We start from the raw sequence: 21,741 nt of genomic DNA, 5'->3' as shown, positions 1-21,741 counted from the left end.
CAATATGTCTATATTGTTTTGTTCATAGTGTGTATATTAGTGTTGTCTATTCTGTAGTTTGTGTCTGATTTTATTATTGTTATGGTATATTGTATGAGTAAGCACATCATGAGCAATATACAATCCTGAGTCAAATTCCTCGTATGTGTACACATACCTGGCAATAAAGCTGATTCTGATTAATGCATGTTTGCAGATATACAGTGATCCTGTGAGCAATCAACACAAAATAGTTTTCAAATATCTGTCTTTCCTGTTGCAGAGACACAGTGTGTGAAATACTATCACCCAGAGAGGAATGCTGGACAGATACTGAAGCTTTGTACAAATGATGAATGCACATGTGCTGAAGGTAAACAAGATGTCCTAAACCTACCCTTTTTTCTTAAATCTGAAACTCTTGAAGGAACGCTCAATTTAAAAAAAAAAAAAAACCCAACATGTTGCTTTGAGGAAGTAAACACACCTTGATCAATGGTGCGGTAGCAGGGATGGAAGTAATAATATACTAATAAATTTCATTTACTTATTTTTTTTTTTTGTGTACAGACTAACAAACCTATTTCTCACAAATGTATGACTTCATAATCTCAGATAATACTCCAGTTTATTAAAAAAATGATGATTATTAATGTCTTAATTTACTGCTCACTATAGAGTAAACCACCTGGTATCTGTTATAAAGGGAAGATTAAAGAGGTCATATTATTCTTTTTGACTTTTTATTGGTTATATATCTTTTTTTGTGCATGTAATTGGGCTTTTTCACTTTGCAAACCTAAATCCACCTGAGAGAGTTCCCATCTTCCACAGAAAACACTGCTCTGAACTGCCTGAAAAGAGCTCGATGGTAGTCCAGGATTTTTTACCTTTACCATGTTGCGACACATTGCAACACGCATCAGAAGCTCAGCGGCTAGTCAGGCATGCCCTCAAAAACACTGGTGGAAAAACACTGAGCACACACATTGACAAGACGTACACCCGCTGCCTCCCCTCACCCCCACTCTCCCTACCAAATGTTACAGTCACTGAACATAAAGCTGTTACTGTGATGTAGAGACAGTGCAGGATAAATTTGTTACAGATTAATAACTTAACACTTTGAAACTCTTGCTCCAGTCTATGTTGCTAAGCTGGTCCAGTAACATGAACAGCTGAACCGAAGCGGTGTTTACCTGCTTTTCAAGACCTGCCCTACTCTTTTTAAATGGCTAGTAGTCCTTAACTACTGTAAGATCTGCGCATGTGCAACTCCTAACAAAGATCTTGTAGAAGTGAGATGCATCACTCCTTAGCTAAAACAGAGCAGTCAAAACACAGGGTGAAAAGAGGAGCTGCAGCAATGTGCAGTATGACAAAAATATGGTGTTTTTTTGAAACCTGTTCTGGTACAACCCCTAAATAAAATTATGAACCTGAAAATGAGCATAATGTGACCTCTTTAAATAAGTAAACGAGGGAGTGATTTTCAGTTTGGACCTTGGTGTATTGGGTCAGGTGCTGCTGATTGGACACGAGCATTTGAGTTTTATAAAAACAGTGAACAAAAGCACAAACTACAGAGGTTATAACAGCTACACGCATACATACAGACATGCTCTTGTGTTCATACATTTGAGTCATCAGTTGTGTATTTACTATGTACCTAAATGTGTGTTTCCAGAGAACTGTAGTATGCAGAGAAAGAGCAAAATCAGCAATGAGGAGCGCACTCACAAGGCTTGTGAGAACACGCCGACTAAAATAGATTTTGGTAAGTCAGTGACACGTTAGTGAATGAGTGTGTGTGAGAGATAGACGATGGAGAGTGTTTGGGATAGCAGGTGAATTAACAATCTGCAACTTGTCTCCTTTCAGTGTACATAGTGAGAGTGGAAGAGTGCATGCACAGTTTATCCATTGACATTTACACCACTCGGATAGTGGGAGTCATTAAGGAAGGTGGGTATTAATTTCTTCTTTCCTTTTTGGCCATCTCCATCCATTCCTCCCTATGGTGTTTCTAGGCAGACAGAAAAATCCATTGCCATTAATATGTTAGATGTTTAGTGTATGTAGTTCTGTTATAATTACAGTAAGTTACAATGCACATTAATAGAGGATGGTGGAAGTCGGCAAGCATAGTGGGCCTGACCTTTAAATCTCTACAGTAATGTTTCTTAAAGGGGCTTTAAAGTGACAAAACTCCCAGAATGTTTTTCCAGACAGTCAGAAATGTTCTAACCCATTTATACATAATTTGAGGGAGAATGTAAGTAATGCAATAATGATCCTATATGAAATCTGTTACGTAGTTAATGATCTCTTGTTTTCTCTGTGTATTTAAATTACAGAAAGTAACGATACGGGCCTTCTGGGTAAACTATGCACTTTCCTCAGTCATCCGCGGTGCAGAGAGGCTTTAGATCTGAGAACAGGCAAAACCTACCTTATCATGGGCACATCCACATATTTTTACAAAAACGAACAGAGTCAAGTGTGAGTTTGTTTTGTGTGTGTCTTGTGTGTAATATTGTCACCATTTAAACAAGTTTACATTTTCTCATATTTCTCATTTCACTGCTCCTGAGCAAATCAAGTTAGATCACATTAGAGTCAACTTTATACTTTTTTGTCATTATGCAGAGTACGGGTCCAGAGCTAATGAAATGCAGTTAGCATCCAACCAGAAGTGCAGAAATAGTGTTTCTACAGATGAGTGCAATTATGCTGGATGGATGACACTTTGGATTTATACAGTAGATCAATGCAGGAAGCTTTACTAACCTTTCTGTAATAATCACATTAAACCTTTATTTTTAATACTTAATGAAATGCATCTAAAAGTTCAGGAAAATACATTTGCACCAGCTAGAATATCTATATATAGCGTTTTATTCCAACGTGTTATAAATTGTAGTAGGGATTGTAACAGTGATGTTGAATTCTCTTTACCTTTGAAAAAAATACCTGGTCACATGAAGACGTAATGTGTTTTTCGCTTATCCTCCTCAGGTATCAGTATGCCCTTGGTGAGAGAACCTGGATTGAGTACTGGCCCACAGAAGCAGAGTGTCAGACTGTGGAGCACAGACCTACCTGTTTAGGCATGGAGGAGCTGTTCCTTGGATGTCCGCAGTAATAAAAGAAAATAATAAAATAACTGTTCTTATTTTGTGTTATTCTTATTATGCAAAATGTTGATTGCAATGACATGGGATGCAGAAGTCACAATATTATGTACATTCTGTTAATTTAAATGCACCGGTCTTTATGGTCTGCGTCTTATAATAAGATCCAGCATTTGACATCGCAGCCTACAACAGTGGCTAAACAGACTGAAACATGTAAAAGCATGCGTGCTGATTAAAGAGGTAGCTGGTTTTACATGAAATTATCTTAAAGCAAATGAACATTGAACATGCCAGTGTTCCACATCAGATTTTTAAAAAATACCATCTTAACTGTACAAAAATGCTGTAAATCGCTCAGACTATGATTAATAAGTTGGTGCGTGATTGTGAGATTTTCCCATTAGCATAATGGACCCCCCCCTAATCTACATCAGGCAAAATGTCAACCAAAAGTTAAAAGAAGAACCTTTACTTATTGGTAAAACACTGTACATTGTGAATGCTGTCATTACAGAATATAAGACGTCAAAGGTGAGATTATTGCTTTATTGGGGTCTCTCTTGCCCTATAGTAACACTAGCTGTCGATCAAACTCTGACACACTCCTCCATTTCTGATATTTGTCCAAAGACCCTTTTTCCTGTTTAATGATCTATTAAAAGTATATAAAAAAATGCTGACATTTGATTTCAGTTAGACTTTAGGTTAATATTAATGCTCAGCAGCCCTGAGGATCTAATGAAGCTGAAAATAGCACATTTACCACCACATAAGAGAAATGAATCCCTTGTAAATACTTCAACACATATGTGCTTGATAGTTGTGAACATGACTTGTATTGTTTTATTTTATCTGAGACGATTTACAAATTGAAACCTACAACTTTTTTGTGTGTGTGAAGTTGGTGTGAACTTAAGGTGATTGGTATTAGCTATTTACCAGTTGTGAATTTTTCCTGGGTGGCAATCCCCCAGGCGGTGTAGTTGGTTAGCCAACCACCCCACTCTAATAATAAACCTAAAATCCTGTCACTGACAACTGTTTTGACTTTAACTGGATCAAGAAAATGTCAAATATAAAAATATCAGTGCTTCATAGAGTAATATAGTCAATTAAGCTCTACAGTGCAACTAGCTTGGCATGTATATATTGTACTATATATGTTGACAGAATACATTGAAATGTCAAAAGAAAGGGGCAGGCTTCAACCATTACATTTTGGATATTAAACACTGGGCTAGTACATGAATTTGTCAATTCAAGAACTCAATGTAGATTGAGTTTTTCCATTGACATTTTACTCTCAGTTCAGTTTCCCTGAGGTTAACAGGATGAGACAGCTTTTAGTGGAAGTAAAGATGCAGGAGGAGGGAGGTAAGTGCGTTAAAGGAGAGTGCCACAGAGCAGAAGTCTCCAATAACAGCAGATATGGAATCAGGCAGGAGGATGTGTGGGATTCATCGCGGACTATTGGTCTTTCTGGTCTTTTCCTATTTGACTTCTCTGACTGATGGATCTCCAATGTAAGTAGACCCACCTTACCTTTGAATGTAGGTATTTTTGTGTGTTGCTCAGTAAACACAAATATTAGATGACACATGATATGCTGTTGCCACATAGGAGTGTTTGGATAGCCAGTGCATTTCATATTCCCATTTCCAATTGTGGTTCCCATTTCACATTTAATTTTTTACTGTTTGACAGACTGGAGAGAAATTTCACTTTATTAATGAGTGATGAGTGTAAGTTTCAATGACAAGTGAAATACAGAAAAACAATTTCAGTGGATTAACCCAAACATTATTGGTCTAAGTAACAAGAAAGGGAAATTTAATGATAGGATAAATGGACATGATGATTGTATCAAATGTTTTAAGGTTGTAACAAAGCAGTTGAGTAAAAATTGTAGTGTGAGTAACAATCAGGTATCAATTGCATTTGTAATTAACTAAAGATTCATTGATATATGATAAGGAGTGAGGATCGAGAATAACTGTTTGCAGTTTTTGTTACAGAAATCAAGTTTTCAAATGATGCCAGTAAGTTGGCCTAAATGTTGTTCAATTTGCACAGTGATGCATTACACCAGAGACAGCAAACAGAGTCCAGAACAATGATGAAATTTTTTGTTGATCCAGTGCTGGATCTTAGTCAAGATAATCAATAGATTACTCATTATGTGTGAAGACCGTGTTGGAGAACTAGATCCTCACTGAAAAAGTATGTTGAATTGCAAACTGTTTGAACCAAAACTTTTAACACACTCAACAAACGCTGAAAAAGCATAAAACATAAAATCAGAAATGTACAGTATTTTTCAGCATTCGTGACCACACTCTCTCTTTTCCCACTGCTCCACAGGAAGTTGATGTCTGCCCCCAATGTGTTACGGGTAGGAACGCCAGAAAACATCTTTGTGGAGTGTCAAGACTGCACTGATGATAATGACATTAGGGTCGAAATCATCGTAATGAACTATCCAACCAAGACCAAAAGGCTGACATCCACATCTGTGACCCTCACCAGCGCAAAACATTTTCAAGACTTCGGACAAATTAATGTAATGTGGAAATACTGAAATATATGTTACTGGTTTTATTGCCAGTATTTATATTTAGAAGTAGTATTATTTTTAAGGCTGAAGTCATCACCTAGTCTAAATGAATATTGTTTAATTATGACTAAAAACAAGAAATGAAACAAAAGGTTTTTACATGCTTCTCTCACTGCTTGTGTCTCTTCATACTGGCTTCAGATCGCTGCTGGTGACTTCAGTAAGGATCCAAACGTGAAACAGTATGTGTACCTGCAAGCTAATTTCCCCGATGTAGAACTACAGAAACTTGTGTTAGTGTCCTTCCAGTCTGGGTACATCTACATCCAGACTGACAAGACCATCTACACCCCCAACAGCAAAGGTGAGTTCAATACTCCATACTGTGCTTTCTATTTTTGCTAAGTTGTTGGGAGCATTATGTGTGGAGTTTTGGCATCAACTAGGCCAAGACATCCAATAAATAATGTATTTGAAAATGAATGGATATTTAAGACTTTGTCCATGTTGCAAGTTATCCCCCAAGTCTCTCCTCTTATTTCCTGTCTCCGCTCTTAGTTTGTCTTTAAAACCTAGAATCTTTGAGAGAATTAATTAGTTTGACTAAGCAGATGACATTACTATAAGATACAGTTTATATTAACCCTTCTGTTGATATTGGTGAAAAGGTTAAACAGTCACATGAATAGAATATGGCACCTACTTCAACCTTTAACAGGAAAAGTAATGTCTTTCTTTCAGTTCATTACAGGATGTTTGCAGTGTCGCCTCGCATGGAGCCTGTGGAGAGAGATAATGAAACCCGAACTGATGCTTCTATTGCAATTGAGATTGTGGTATTGTATTTAATCTTTGCACATAATTTAATTTACTATTATAGGAGTTTTTAGATATTTTTCCATACTTCCACCTTTGTTTACCACATGCCTCCAAAATACCAGAAGTAGGCCAACATCTGTAGTTAGCCACTATTGTGCTTTGAGCTAAATGCTAATGTCAGTATGCTAACATGCTCACAATGTTAAAATGCCGATAAGTAATGTTTGCCATCTAGGTTTAGTGTGTTAGCATGTTAGCTTTTTCTAATTAGCACTAACCACTAAGAACAATTGATGTGAATTTCTTGAGTTTTTTCGAGTATTTGGTTATAAACCAAAATATTGGGCCAATTGAAAATTTGACCTAATGATGTTGCTCGGTGAAAAGTTAGAGGTACAATGTGTAAGAATAGAGACTACTCACCACCTGTTGAATTCATCAAAAAAATACGGGACAGCATTTCACATATCAGGTCATAACGTCCATTAGCTGGTTAGCTCAGTTAGCCGTGCAGCTAACTTAGTGGTCCTATTAGCTGAGTGAGGGCAGAATCGGCACCAGATGCGGAGCCAGGCACGTGGGCAACAGAACCTGGCTCAGCAGCCTCCCAGTGAACCGATCTCAGCCTCCAAGACCGACAGACGGCAGTTTGACAACATGGAACATTCTGACTCCGGGTATGACAGAGACAGCGGTTTGAGGTAGAGACAGGACAGGCGTCAAGCAGGAGAGAAGCGAGAGGGATGTGGGGCATCAGAGAGGCAGCAACAGTATGTAAAGCCAGAAAATCTTCACATCTAACTTGGTGAATTAAACAGAGTGTTGGAAAAGTGGAAAGACTAATCACGATGGATTTCGTGAGTTTGAAGTTGTTTCTGTAAAGCTTGTCTAACACATCTCCCAGTTGACACTGCGCAAAAAAGGTCTGAGCTACATTATCGGACTATCACTTCTATCTCTGCAACACAAAACACAGACGTTTTTGACATAACGTCAGAACTATTACGTTTCTGTTGATTATGTAAGTTCATTTTATTATTTTTTTAAAGTAAAATTCTGGCTATATCTTACAAAATGTACCTTTACGGACATGAACATTTCATGACAATCCATCTGGTAGATTTTCACTCCAAACCACAAATGTCCACCTCACTGGCCCTAGAGGTGATCACTAAAGTCATTATGATACTTCTGGGCAATTCCATTGGGCAGCATTTTTTTTTTTACTTGGAGGAGATTGTTTCAGGTTGGTTGTGATTGACCATTTGGCTATAAAGTTGTATAATTGAGGGTTGACATTTAGCATTTATCTGAAACATTTGTTTTAATTAGGTTGGGTTCTAGACTTGTACTGAGCCATCTTTTATCAGTCAATCTGGTAACACCGATTGCCATCCCTAGATGACATGCTGCTAGCATAGCTAAAATCACAACCACTAAAGTTTGTTTCTATGTTAGGTTTCATGTGGCTCTCTAGTGACACATCTCACCGTTCATGCATGTCTCCCTCTAGTGGTTAAGGTGGTCATTTGAATGCAGCCTCTACCTCAAGAGGAACTGCAAGAAATTTAAGAAATAGCAAAGTGTCAATCAAGGACCCACATATGGTAGAGAAAAGATTATTTGACAAAACATAGGTTGAAAGTAATGAATAAATGTATAGCTGTGAGGTCATTGTTAACAGTTGAACTTTCTTATTTTAGACCCCTGATGGCATAATTTTACCACGTGATCCAGTCTCTCTGAAATCAGGGATGCATTCTGGAGATTACAGACTTGCTGAAACTGTTAGGTAAGTATTTTCTTTAATTTTAGTATCTTGCATTTTATACATTTTTGGAACATATCCTAAATGTAGTATGAGCCTGAGCCATTCGCAGCGTGGTAGGCATATCCCAGTGTCTTGAATCGGATTTGAGCAGCCACTGGTAACCAGTGCAGGTTGCATAGGAACGTTGTAGCATGGAACGACTTGCGCAGGTTAAAGACAAGCTGGGCTGATGCATACTGGATGAGCTTCAGAGGTTTGATGGCACATGCAGGCATACCAGCCAGGAGCGAGTTGGAGTAGTCTATGTGCAAGATGACAAAAACCTGGACCAGAATCTGTGCTGCCTCCTGAGCAAGGAACAAACATATCCTCTTGATGCTGATCTGCAAGAGCAGGTTTTTGCAGCGATGTTGACAGCGAAAGACAGCAGCTCATCAAGCACAGTGCCACATCTGATTTCTTGCGGTCCAAACAGGGGAAACTACTACTGAGTTCAATGGTAGCAAATAGGTCATTGACGGAAGGTTCCTTCCCTGGAAGTCTTGTCGAAGTTGCGCATCAAGTGGTTAAATTAATGAATAGGAAAGGTCATGTGCGGGAATCACAGTGTCAAGTGACTTGGTGTAAAGAGAAAAGAGGAGGGAACCCAGAACAGTACCCAGAGGAACCATAGTGAGGCTAAAAGGTCCAGACACAGATTCTCTCCAAGTTACCCTGTAAGTACAGTCCTCAAGGAAGGATGTGAACAGGGAGAGTACAGAGCCTGAGACTCCTTGGAGGGTGGAGAGGAGGATTTGATGGTTCGCCATGTCAAACGTTGCTGAAAGGTCCAGCAGGATTCAATTCAATTTTATTTATGTTGGGGTTTTCTACATATGGTCAGGTTTGGTTATTAGCTGAATATCAAAGATATTCTAGAAATATTAAAAATTAATTGTAATTTATAAATACGGGGCACCACCCTGGAATCAGGGACCAATAACCAAATATGAGCCAAGTATGATCAGTCTAAAAGATTTGTCTAAAAGGTTTGTCCACCTATAGATGGCAAACAGAGAAAGGCGAGTCCGTACACTGGCCTTGGCAACCAAATCTTACTACAACATTATACACAAATAATCACAGGCAACGACTTCTTAAAATTATGATAGGATTTATTTAACTCAAGCATAGATCAATGATCAACAACTTTAGCAAGTAAATCACTATTAACTATTCCAAGCAAAATGAAATAAAGCCAATAAACAAATCATACAAAAATATATAACAATCCAGCAAGCGTGTGTGTGAGAGACACAAATGAGGGGGAGAGACTGGGGGGTGAACTTGCATTCAGTGAACTTGCATTCAGCAACCGTGTTCCTTGGCTTGATAAAAATACTGATACGTTTTCACACATAACAGGAACAAAGCAGTAGCGGTCTCAGCGAGTGGTACCGGACACAAACAACGTGCGTAGCACGGAAAACACAGCGGTCTTTAATAGTTGAGGTCTTTAATAATTAGTTTCTTAACAGAAATTCACCACATGAAGCTTGTACAAGTTACAATAACAAAGTTATAGAACTATCTGCTGCCCAGACATGCTGAAGCCTCTTACGTGTCTTTTTAGGAAATCCAGCGGACATTATTTGTTTGTAATGTTTATGTTAATAATTGTAATGTTAATGAGGACAGTCACAGTTAACTAGCCAGCCTTGAAACCATACTGGTGGGGCCAAGAAGGGAAAAAATCCTGCTGGTACATCCATGTTAAAAACTTAGATTCAGGTGAGCACATAGAAACTTTCTCTCTTCAGCAGTTGAATATGAAAACAGCCAACTTAAGTAACAGTAAGCAAAACACGCTTTTGAGTGGAGGGGGGGTCTTAAACAGTTGAGAAAAACTGTTGAATAAAGATGTAGCAACTAATGATGCTACTACATATTATAGCTATTAGCTAGTTTACTTAAAATCTCTTCACAAGCCAATTGTAAGTAGTGTGTAAGACATTTTTAGGCTATCTTCAGACTGCGGGCCTTAATGCTCAATTCCAATTTATTTCTGATTTTTTTGTTTCATAGTTCACATTATTGTTTAAATGTGGCCCATATCAGACTCCAGTGTGTACTGTCCATGGCCTGAAAGTGACCCGCATACGCAGAAGAATAAAACAACATCACACGCAACACACTGTCGTACAGAAGTAAACAAGCCACAGCGTTAATCCTCGGTTATCCCTGGTTAGCTCATACTTGCGAACCCTTCTGAATTTAACAGAAAACTCCCTTATTCATTGCCCCACTGGCGGGGTCACATATCTCCCAAATTATGAGAGATGTTCCCAACTTTCTGTCCTTTCCATGACATTTATTACTGTTTCTGCCGCTGTACAATACATCTGCCCCACAACTCAGTCTCTTTCTACTGCGTCTACTAGGATAAGTAGCATGCACTTAACTCAGAAGAGAGCCTGTGACCTGGTGGATTTCAGGTGTAAGAAAGGGAATTTGTGAGCGGATGAAAGCAAGATAGAGGAGCAAGTCAGCCCCATGTATAATATTGGCCTTTGTGGAGCTTTTTTGTTCATCGTGGCTCCGTCTGGCGGAGGAACAGCTGCTTTGGAGTGTCGCAAAGTCGATTGTCCAGACTCAGGTCACATTTAAAAAGATCCAATCTGAATCGGATTTGGACCACATATGAAAGTGGCACAAATCCGAACTCGAAAAGATCAGATTCCATGTGATTTGGCCTGTTCATACTGTTATAAAAACATCAGATCTGAGTCACATATAAGCAAAAAAATCTGATTTGGGTCACTTTGGCTTGCAGTCAGATCATAGACTTAGATGCATGTGTGTCATTTATGTATGTGTGTGTGTCTGTAGTATTGGAGTGTGGAAAGTGGTGGCAAAGTTCCACAGCAAACCACAGCTGAGCTACTCTGCAGAGTTTGAGGTCAAAGAATATGGTGAGTCAGAGCAGAGGTGCCCTTTACCTGTTATTATAAATGTATACCACTTAACGTTTTACCTGATCTTCACAATAAAATTAATTTAATTTTAGTGCTCCCCAGTTTTGAGGTTAAACTGATACCTGTGGGTACCTTCTTCTACGTGGACAGTGAAGACTTCACCGTCGACATCAAAGCTAAGTATGTGAAGGTTTTTGTTTTGCAGATATAGACACGTCAAGTTTAAGTGGACTGATAAAGTAGAGGGGCTTGTCTTATGTTTTTGGGGGTTGCTTCCTGTTATAGAAGGGTGGGGGGTTTCTGTAGTGGAATTTTAATCATAACCATTTTATATACATATATATATATCTGTTTTAGCCTGCTGTGAAAACAAACCATTTACTTGTGGTTTTAGGTATCTGTTTGGTGAAAAAGTGGATGGGACAGCATACGGGGTATTTGGGGTTATGCATGAGGGTCAAAAACATAGCTTTCCCAGCTCTCTTCAGAGAGTGCCGGTTAGTATATACTCACACATTTGCTCCATCACTGGCTTTTTATCAGTGCTAAAAAATCTGTAAATTTACCTACCAACAGTTCACTGATACATTTTTTTATATTGTGTCAAATTAGATTCAGGGAGGTAACGGAGCTGTCAAACTGAAGAGAGAGCACATCACACAGACCTTCCCAAACATCCTCGACCTGGTGGGGAGCTCCATATTTGTAGCTGTTGGTGTGATGACAGAGAGCGGTAAGAAAGAGAGAGAGAGAGAGAGTGTGTGTGTGTGTGTGTGTGTGTGTGTGTGTGTGTGTGTGTGTGTGTGTATACTTCCATGTGCATTCATGATGAATACAACTTAACACATACAGGCCTGCTCATACAGTATGTGCATTTTACTTCTGTTATAGTTTCGGGACAATGTTAAAAGTTGTAATTAAGTGTATTTAAAGAGGCCATGTGTAGTTTTCAGTGGCCTCCAGCGGTGAGTTTTCAGATTGCCCCTACATAAAATATTGCATGTGCAATTTTAGTACATGTTATGGGCGATTTACTAAGAATTATTGCGTAGATGACGACAGGAGCAAACACACACAGCGAAAATACAGGAAAATACAAAAAAAATTATATTCATATAATTAATCGAATAAATAAAATAAAATGATCATATTTCAATACATCGGATATAGAATAATATTATCTTATATTGTTAATTTCTCTACGTTTTCTTTCCTTACGGCTGTGTCTCCTTCTGGCAACGATAACAGAAACCATCTCTGCGTAACACTTGGCGGTTTGCACATTCCTTTCAAATGTATTAAATACAGAGGCTGTTGCACTCACATGAAATGGCGTTTAGGCTTGGTAGATCACATTGCCTGTAGTAAATAAATGTTTTTACATGTTACGCACCAAATTGTATATTTATTAAGGCAAAAGTAGTAAATGAACAACAGGTGCTATCTTGAACTTTTGAAAGACGTCATTCTGCGTGCACACTGTTAGTAGATCAGCTTCTTTGCTGGTGATATCAAGTTTGCACACGTTTTTACTCACGCAAACCTTTAGTAAATCAAGCCCTAAGTGTTTGAATTTTTTATAAACAAGAAAAGCAATGAAGGCAAATACATAGAATCTGGATAGTTCATATCGTGTAAAATTTGTGTTTTTCTGTAATTAACTGAGCTAACTGAGATAACTTTTCTTTCAGTTACATGGTTAGAAATCATCCAAAATAGACCAGAGAGAAAAAAAGAGGAGTACAAATGCTTGTCCTTATAATAATTACTTTGTGCTTGCAACAATGGCTGCATTTATATAGCACTTTTATCCAATGTGCTTTAGAATTTGACTGTAATTCACTCATTCACCTATTCAGACACACACACACACAAAACAAATTTAAGTAAAATTTTTCTTACATTTGTTGAAAGTAAACAATAAAGAATTATTTTGTTAACTTTCGATTAATAAACTGAATTGAAAGATCTCCAAAAGTGTTTTTTCCTATAGTGGTGAGTCGCAAACCTCTACTAAAAAAGACGACAGTAAGAAGTAGAAAACAAGTAAATAGTCGGCTGAACAAGTCACTAAACTACTAAAAGAGTCAAACCGAGGAAAAGAGTGTCTGCACATCCAGCTGATCACACAGACTACATCTGATATCTGTCGCAACTAGAGCCGGAGTAAAATCAGTTGATCGCTGCTGCGCCACAAAAGCGTTTAATTGATATGATGAAACGCGGTGATCGATCAGTGACAAGTGATGTGAAATAGCAAATAAAAATGTTTAGAGTAATGTTAAATGATACCAGTAGATAAAACTAATGGAAAGCCAAGCTTGTGGCTTGCAACAGTGACAAACATGCCTGAGACTGCAGCCGAAGTTGAGCGGCTGTTAAAATCAGGCATGGACTTACAAGGTGCAGGCACATAAGGGGGGAAAAGCCGTGCTCTTCTCTTTCTTTCGGTGTGTTACTTATGTTTTGGGCTTAGAGCAAAACCATACAAATAATCATTTTTTGCCAGGATCTGTTTATAAAACGTAACATGATTGGAGACGTTTACTACTCGATACTGGACTGTTTAGGTCGATATCATAAAGGTCGCGAGTAGCGATACCCATCCCTAGGCCTGACCATTAAAAGCAATTTGGTGTTCGACCTGTGGACGATCAGGAGCAGCGGATCGCTCTGCCCAGTTTGTGGTCAGTGGGCAACCCGCTTAGCCACAGCCATATGTCTTTGTGTGTGTGTGTGTGTGTGTGTGTGTGTGTGTGTGTGTGTGTGTGTGTGTGTGTGTGTGTGTGTGTGCTTTGCACAGGTAGTGAAATGGTGGAGGCAGAGTTGAGAGCTATCCGGATTGTCACATCACCTTACACCATCCACTTCAAGAGAACATCCAAATATTTCAAACCAGGAATGTCCTTTGATGTTGCGGTAAATTATACACTTAAATGTATTTCAAATGAAAGTAAGGTTCAATTCCTTACAATACATATAATTGGCACTTCTGAAATTCACCAGTCACACATTTTTTTTAAGTGATGGAAAACTCCTCTCCAATCTCATAAAAAACCCAAACACATTTTATTACTTCTATTTATTATTACTCATTTATAGCTGCTATGATTGCATATGCATGCATCTTGATTATTATGCAAATGCAAACGTCTTCAAAGTATGAAAACATCATACTGGGTCATTATGATGTCAGTTATAGCATGTTTGCCGCACAGCTACTTAAGTTTGTAGACAGAATTTCTTCTATTTCCATAATATTATAATAGCCATTTGTTTGTTGAACGGCAGATTGAAGTTGTGAATCCTGATGGCACTCCGGCACAACGTGTTAGAGTGGTGGTGAATCCGGGGGAGGTGCAGGGCGTCACTGAAGCCAATGGCATGGCAAGGCTTTCCATCAATACAGAAGAAAATCCTAAACCTCTGACAGTCACAGTAAGTGTTTATTAGTTGATTAGTTGTTTATAGTATCTTTCAGCTGGTGGTAACCTGTGTAGACAGTGCCAGAGACCTATTATGCTTTTCTACATTTTATAACTTATCTACAATATTATAATGTTGGATGTTCATGTTAAACATGGCCAAAGTTTCAAAAAATGAGGTTAAAGCATTTATAAGATATCACTGTGAGCAAAAACCTCAGGTTTCCTCCTGTTCTGAACTTCTGCTTTGAACTGCTTTTTCTACCAATGGCTCTGTTCTACGTAACACTGAGCCAAAAGAAGCCGCTGTTCCATAAATGGTCAATCATGTGCTCCCACACTAACTGCACAGCAACACTCAAGCTATTTCTCAATCTGCGTTCTTGTCTGTACTTGTGTTCTTGTGGACTTGTGAAACATCATCAGTCGCAGCCAAAGTACTGTTCCAAATCAAAAGTCCGCATCTAGCCAAGTACAGTCAAATAACCCGGATGTGTTCTCGCTCCGCCCATTTTACCGAGCCTGCATCGGTGGTGATTTGTGTGGACTCATAAGCTGTTTCTCTATACCAAGTTCGCCAAGTTCGGACTTCTGTACTTTAAGGCTCGGACTTGGCAAGTTCGGCTCGGGAGTACAAACTCCCAGGAACGTGAGCATGCAGTCAGTCATTCAGCAATTGGAACAGCAGCGGACTTGTTGCGGACGGACCCGTTAGCGGGCGGGGCCTCACATCTCCGAAAACGTCGTAGCATTTTTAAAAATTACCTCTGTCTTGACAATTCAACCACATATTTGGAGTTTTAACAACTATATTCTCGCATAAAAAACTCTTAAAATAATAATAATAAATATGTGACACAAGAACAGCAGTATTAAAGAAACAGGAGCATCTACAGCTTGTTCAAACAGAGGCTGAAATGAAGGCCTACATGATGATATTTTTTTGAACTTTGAAACATGCAAAGCTGCCATACAGGAGTCACAGAACTACAATATAAGACTGGAAAAGCAGTATAATAGGTCTCCTTTAATGAAAGAGGTACAGATTTATATAAATGTAGTTCTGTATGAAGGCTCAAGAATGTCACTTTTCATGGTATTATGTCAAACTTATAACTTTGGGCAGAAATTGTAGGCACACCCAACCTAGGATGGATAGTAACTTCTCATGTTTATATCAGTATGTGACTGTGTGTGTATGCTTACCTGTGTGTTTAATCGTAGGCAAAGACCAATGATCCTACTATTTCATCTGAAAGGCAAGCATCAGCCAATATGACAGCCCTGCCATACAGCACTAAGAGCAACAGTTACATCCACATAGGTACATACTGAAAAAATATTAGGTATGGTAGTGGCAGTGCTGTCAAACTACCATATACTATTTTTTAATGTTTAGCACTTTTTACACTTTTGCTGATTGTAATACTGTTATTGCAGGTGTGGATACAGCTGAAGTAACATTAGGAGAAAACCTGAAAATCAGCCTCAACCTCAACAGGCAGGACAATTCTCCAAATGACATCACATACCTGGTGAGAGATGTTTTGCACGTTTGTGCACATGCTTGAGTGTTCATGTTGCTTTCCCCTACCTGTGTAGTCCAACATGCATGCATGCTGAAAGAATACTGATGTTCAAATAGATATTTGTCCCCAGATCCTGAGCAGAGGTCAGCTGGTGAAATATGGCCGTTACAAGACAAAAGGTCAAGTACTGATATCCACAATAGTCATTGTTACCAAAAATATGCTGCCATCGTTCCGTATCATTGCCTACTACCATACAAATGATAACGAAGTGGTTTCAGACTCTGTTTGGGTGGATGCAAAGGACTCCTGCATGGGCTCGGTGAGACACACAACACTGATATAGCAGAGTTTAAGTGGGCAACAATACACCTGTACACAAAGGGATAAAGTTATTTGTATATTTCACAAATACAAGTATGCATCCTCCTTTAGTTGAAGCTTGAATCATCATCACCTTCTTCATCCTATGAGCCTCGCAAGATGTTTCGTCTGAAGGTCACAGGAGATCCAGGAGCCACAGTAGGACTGGTGGCAGTTGACAAAGGTGTCTACGTCCTAAACAACAAGCACCACCTCAACCAGAAAAAGGCAATTTCTTTAAATCACATATGTCTTTGAAAACATTTGAAAGTAGTGTTTTAAAATTATTTTTGCATACATTGTTTCTAATGCCATGCCAAATATGTTCATCATTTATTAAATGCTTTCATCCAAACTGCTTTAAAAAAAATTTAATTTTGCCTCTCATTCAATACTCACACAGCAATAGCAGTGAACCTACAATGCAAGGCACTGGGCTCACCATTGGGAGCAGTTTGGGGTTCAGTGCCTTTCTCAAGAACGCTTTAAGATGTAGAGGAGGCGAGGATGTGGCAAAACACTAAGCCTTGTCTGTTTGTATTTCTGTGTGTGAATGATTTTCACCCTGCTCAGGTGTGGGACATGGTAGAGACATATGACACAGGCTGCACACCAGGTGGAGGGAAGGACGGTATGAGTGTGTTCTACGATGCTGGGCTGTTGTTTGAGTCCAACACGGCTTCTGGGACTCCTTACAGACAAGGTGACACTACTTTACTCTATTTTTCTATTATTTTTCCTCCACCTGTAAGTTTGGGAGCAGGCAGGAGGCACGGTTAAGCCTCTTTATCACCCGCCACACCCCCATCTCACATCATCCATAGGCTCACAGACATACATCCTTCTGTTAGTGTCCCCAAGCTAAAGGGAATTGACAAAAAGGGCAGGCCAGTTTTCCATCAAGGGGGCATGATGGTCTGCAGCAATTCAAACACCAGGGCCACACTCTTGCAACTGCAGGCTCCTGCATCTCTGCTCCTTCTGCGGAAGAGCTCATGGCAGGAGCACCTGTCCCCACAACGCACCACACCAGCAGACTGACCAGCCGTGTACCTCGGTACAATCATTTAAGTATAGCAGTCTTTCAACCTGACCAAAGTCAGGAGATGTGGCCGTAATATTATTGGTCACCGAGCCACTGTTGATGTGCCAGGCCAGTGTGGAGAGAACATTACAATGTTTGCTGCCAAAAGTGAGAATGGTGTACTCAGCCACATTCCTATCATTGGGCCCTATAACACGTCTCCTTTATTCGATGCGCATGTGGTGGATAAATTTGCAGCATATTTTGTTTTTTCGTGCACATATTGTACAATTGTCTTCTGTTTTTCTGCTTTATTTATGCAGTTATCTAAATGAGAAATAAATGTTTTCTGTTATTATTATATTTCCAAAATTTTTGATGAACTGTAAGCCGTAATAATTTGTGAATTGTAATATTTGTGAATAATTTAATGAATCTCAAATATATTAAAGTTTCATATTTTGATTTAAATTATGAAATAAAAAAAACTTTTTCATGATATTCTAATTTTCGGTGATGCACCTGTACAGTGTTTATCACAGTGTTTTTCCATGTTGGTCAGCTGTGATTATTGCTACATAACCTTACTTTGATTATAAGATCATCACATCAATTATACCCTGCAGAAATCAAGTCTAGGTGCTACTTTGTTTGGTTCTGTTAAAGATTTTGTCTGTGTTGCATTCCCAGAATTGAAATGTCCGACTCCCAGCAGGAGGAAACGAGCTACTACTATAATGGACGTCACCACCAGCTTAGGTAAGAACTACAGCGCGTAACTACCTAATAATCATATATTCAATCATATTCTGCCGCACAGATCATGTTCTCTAAAATGTTTGTAATTGTATATCTTGTGATGTTGACTTTCAAAATACTCATTTTGCCATGCTGTTGTAGTGGACCAACAGTGTGGATTTGTGCATTTTATATTAAATAATTTGGAGACTCAACTCCTCTTTTCTCTCCCAGAGAGGAGGAGGAGGGGGTTTGATTATCAACCCTCTACAGACGGTTGAAGAGACCCCAAAAGAGGGGGGGTTGAAAGGTTGCTTTCCCTAAGTGCTATTCCTGGGCAGTTGATCGTAAAACTGGCCACCTTTGGCAACAGCCGAGATAAGCCTCTCGGTGCCTGAATTGTTAAAATGACAAAGAAACTAACCAGAGATTACAAACAGCCTATAAGAACTCTCCTTAAAAGGGGGCAAACACTGTTTCATTATAAACTGTTGTTCTCTTCAAATAATAAACCTACTATATACTAACCTTGCTAAGTTAGTAGTGGCGCTGCCTCTATTTGAGTAGTTTTGTTACCATGTTGTTGCTATCTGTTGTTGATATTATTGCTGAAAAGAATCTAAATAAGTTATTTGTGCAGTGTTTTAATTTTCAGCAAGGTTAATAACATTCCCTCATTTTATGTGTAACCAATGCTTGTTCACAATACTTTCTCACACACCTCCTTTAGAAATGAGGATAGAGAAATATCATCCTATTCTCTATTAATTGCCAGCTTGAATTTAAGGTTAAATAACTGAATTTCCCAGTTCCTGAGCAAAGATTGTTTTAGGATTAATCAGAGCTATCCTCATGTAACTTGAGCTCCCCCAAGTGTACGAAATAAGTATTACATGCCATCGGCTGAAATGCCGTAATGTATAAATGTCACTCGCTATTTATCATGTCCAATAATCTGATGCCATTTATGTGTCTTGCTTATATTCTCTAAGAATGTGTAACAGCCAATATATCCATGAAAGCTAGTTAAGTTCCTCTCCTCTGATATCATTCTGAAATGCTAAACGTTTAAGGTCTAATTACTAACAATTGTTTTCCTGTTACCAAATGCTTAAACTTAGAACGGTACAACCGTTTAACAATTGAGGTTTGATTGTGGGAAGATATTTGATTATAATACGAGCAAATAGATATTCTTTTCCTTTTTTTGGACATATTAAAAGTTTAGAAAGACAGTCCCTTGGGAAACCGGAAACGGCCTGTCCTGTGGGAAACTAAGGACTGCCCTCTGGGGAACCACGCCCCAACCAACAAAAGCACGACACACGACGTCGTTCGCTCTGTTCTCTCTTGTCTCTGGTTCTTTGTGCTCTGCTTGTTCTTGCTCATCTTGTCACAAGATCTCTGACGTAATTGCTGATGTAATCTGCACTCTGCGCATGCGTTGGCGTCTGTAGCCACCTGTCGGAAGCTCCGTCTTAAACCTAACTCTTATCCAGTTTTAATCCACTCTTTTTCGTTACATTTTTTATATCCTTTTTATTTAACTTAAGTTTTTAACTTGAGTTTTACATGGGTTAAGGATTTTAGCCATCCGACATGGATTTTAAGCTAGATGACCGTAAAAACGCGATCAACGCTACTGATCGCAACAAAGCTCCGGTGACTATGCTAGCCGAAATAACTCTGCCCCATGAGGACTGCACACTCCTTAAGAAAGCGAACAAGAATATTGCTGAACTTATGGAAGACATCCGACGACTTTCAGAGGAACTCAAAGAGAAAGATTCCCTGCTGACTGGCTTTATGGATGTGGCTTCAGTACAAGCCAAACAGATTGTTTCTCTTAGCGCAACCGCTAACATCCAGGACACCGTGTTTTGGGACCCCTCTAGCCTTCCGAGGCTTTCTTCTTGCTCGACTCCAAAGCATCAGTCAACCTGGGCTGAAGTGGTGGTCCGTGGCTGCAAGAGAGGCTCGTATGTGGCTGCCTCTCCTCCGCACATCAACCTCTCCAACCGCTATGCAGCCCTGTCTAACGACACTCTGGTCCATCCAGCTTATGCACCTGTGGCTTCGAGTCTCCCTGATACGGATCTCTTTCGGCGGACAGTGCCTGCCGACACTGTTGCATCTCCTTCACCGGCTACATCTCCTGCACTGGGCCGCCGGTCTGCCGCCGGGCCTGATCGGCGGCCGTCATCCCGGTCAAAAACCTCCGCTTCCCGACGTAGGATCCTGAAGGAGGCTGTGCTCAGACGCTCCGGAGGCCGTCTCTACCCTGCACCGTCGGGTAGCCCTTCTCTCAGGTCTGTTACTTCTACTCCAACACAACACTCGGCAGCTCACACACTCCATCCTCAGTCCGCACGCAGTGTTGAAGCAGATTATGCTCAGTCCTGCTCTGGAACCACAGCCACCGGCATCTCCTCGTCCCCTTTTCTCCCCAACCACACTAATAATTGGTGACTCCATAACCAGAAACCTCCGTTTCTTTAACGCTACCACTCACTGCTTCCCCGGTGCCACCACAGCTGACGTTTTAAAAAAACTCCAGGACCTGATGCCGTCGCTCCCGTCCTCCATCACAAGAGTGATAGTCCATGTCGGAACAAATGACACAGCTCTTCGGCAGTCTGAGCTGACAAAATCAGATTTTAACCGTCTTTTTAACTTTTTAAAGTGTGGAAAGTCCGTTTTTATCTCTGGTCCCATTCCCACAGTTGGTCGCGGTGCTGGCCGCTTCAGTAGACTCCTTGGCCTCCACGACTGGCTCCAGTCCGCCTGCAGGGCTCATCGCGTGTACTATGTGGATAATTTTAATATTTTCTGGCAAAGAATGCCTCTTTTTAAGACAGACGGACTTCACCCAAACAAACGGGGCTCAGAAATGTTAGCTGCGCACATACAGCATGTGATGCGGTCCACACATGACTTACGTGAATGACTAATCATTCATGCAGCACACCTAGACACACCACCGCTCACTGAACAGATCTCTGGCTCACTGCCACAAACAACTGTCTCCACCTGCTGGCATGTAAAGCCGTCTGCTACCAGCGCTGTTCCACAGACTTCTATTCCTGTCATCATCACGCATAGACCAGTAAACCGAAATGTGCACATCCCACACAGAAATAATAGTAATCTCTTAAGGATTAGGACAACTGCACCAACTCCAGCACCCAGAACAAACTCATTTAAAATGGCTCTCTTCAATGTGAGATCACTTTCAAGTAAGACTTTTATCTTAAATGATTTTATCTTGTCTGCAAATCTAGATTTTATGTTTTAAACTGAATCCGGGTTGCAGATGAATGACTATAGCCAGCTAGCTGAACTGTGTCCGCCTCAATATGATTGTTTTAGTCAACCGAGGGTCAGTGGTCGTGGTGGTGGGCTAGTGAGCGTGTATAGGAAAAATTTTAAATGTCATCAAGTACGCTGT

The 21,741-nt window shown here is 39.7% G+C and overlaps 2 protein-coding genes across 2 annotated transcripts; both read left to right on the top strand.

The window, feature by feature from the left end:
* Nucleotides 1–262: 262 nt before the first annotated feature.
* On the top strand, nt 263–3,148 carry LOC123965305 (complement C3-like; the record flags this gene model as incomplete). The annotated part of the gene is given in 5 exon segments (XM_046041864.1): nt 263–352; nt 1,667–1,756; nt 1,861–1,944; nt 2,337–2,481; nt 2,998–3,148. Coding segments are annotated over 5 exon segments (536 nt in total), but the record flags the coding sequence as incomplete, so codon positions are not given.
* A 1,396-nt stretch (nt 3,149–4,544) lies between these two features.
* LOC123965304 (complement C3-like) lies at nt 4,545–18,334 on the top strand. Its single transcript, XM_046041863.1, has 17 exons — nt 4,545–4,639; nt 5,478–5,676; nt 5,872–6,034; nt 6,412–6,506; nt 8,193–8,281; nt 11,129–11,211; nt 11,307–11,394; nt 11,609–11,711; nt 11,827–11,947; nt 14,018–14,133; nt 14,506–14,652; nt 15,864–15,963; nt 16,080–16,174; nt 16,299–16,490; nt 16,604–16,759; nt 17,105–17,234; nt 18,246–18,334. The coding sequence occupies exons 1-17, from the start codon at nt 4,545–4,547 to the stop codon at nt 18,332–18,334; spliced, it is 2,061 nt and encodes a 686-aa protein (XP_045897819.1).
* Nucleotides 18,335–21,741: the final 3,407 nt, after the last annotated feature.

This window comes from Micropterus dolomieu, unplaced genomic scaffold (assembly GCF_021292245.1).
Source record: "Micropterus dolomieu isolate WLL.071019.BEF.003 ecotype Adirondacks unplaced genomic scaffold, ASM2129224v1 contig_9131, whole genome shotgun sequence".
NCBI lineage: Eukaryota > Metazoa > Chordata > Actinopteri > Centrarchiformes > Centrarchidae > Micropterus > Micropterus dolomieu.
Note: the sequence above shows the minus strand (reverse complement) of the source record. Positions and strands in the feature narration are given on the sequence as shown.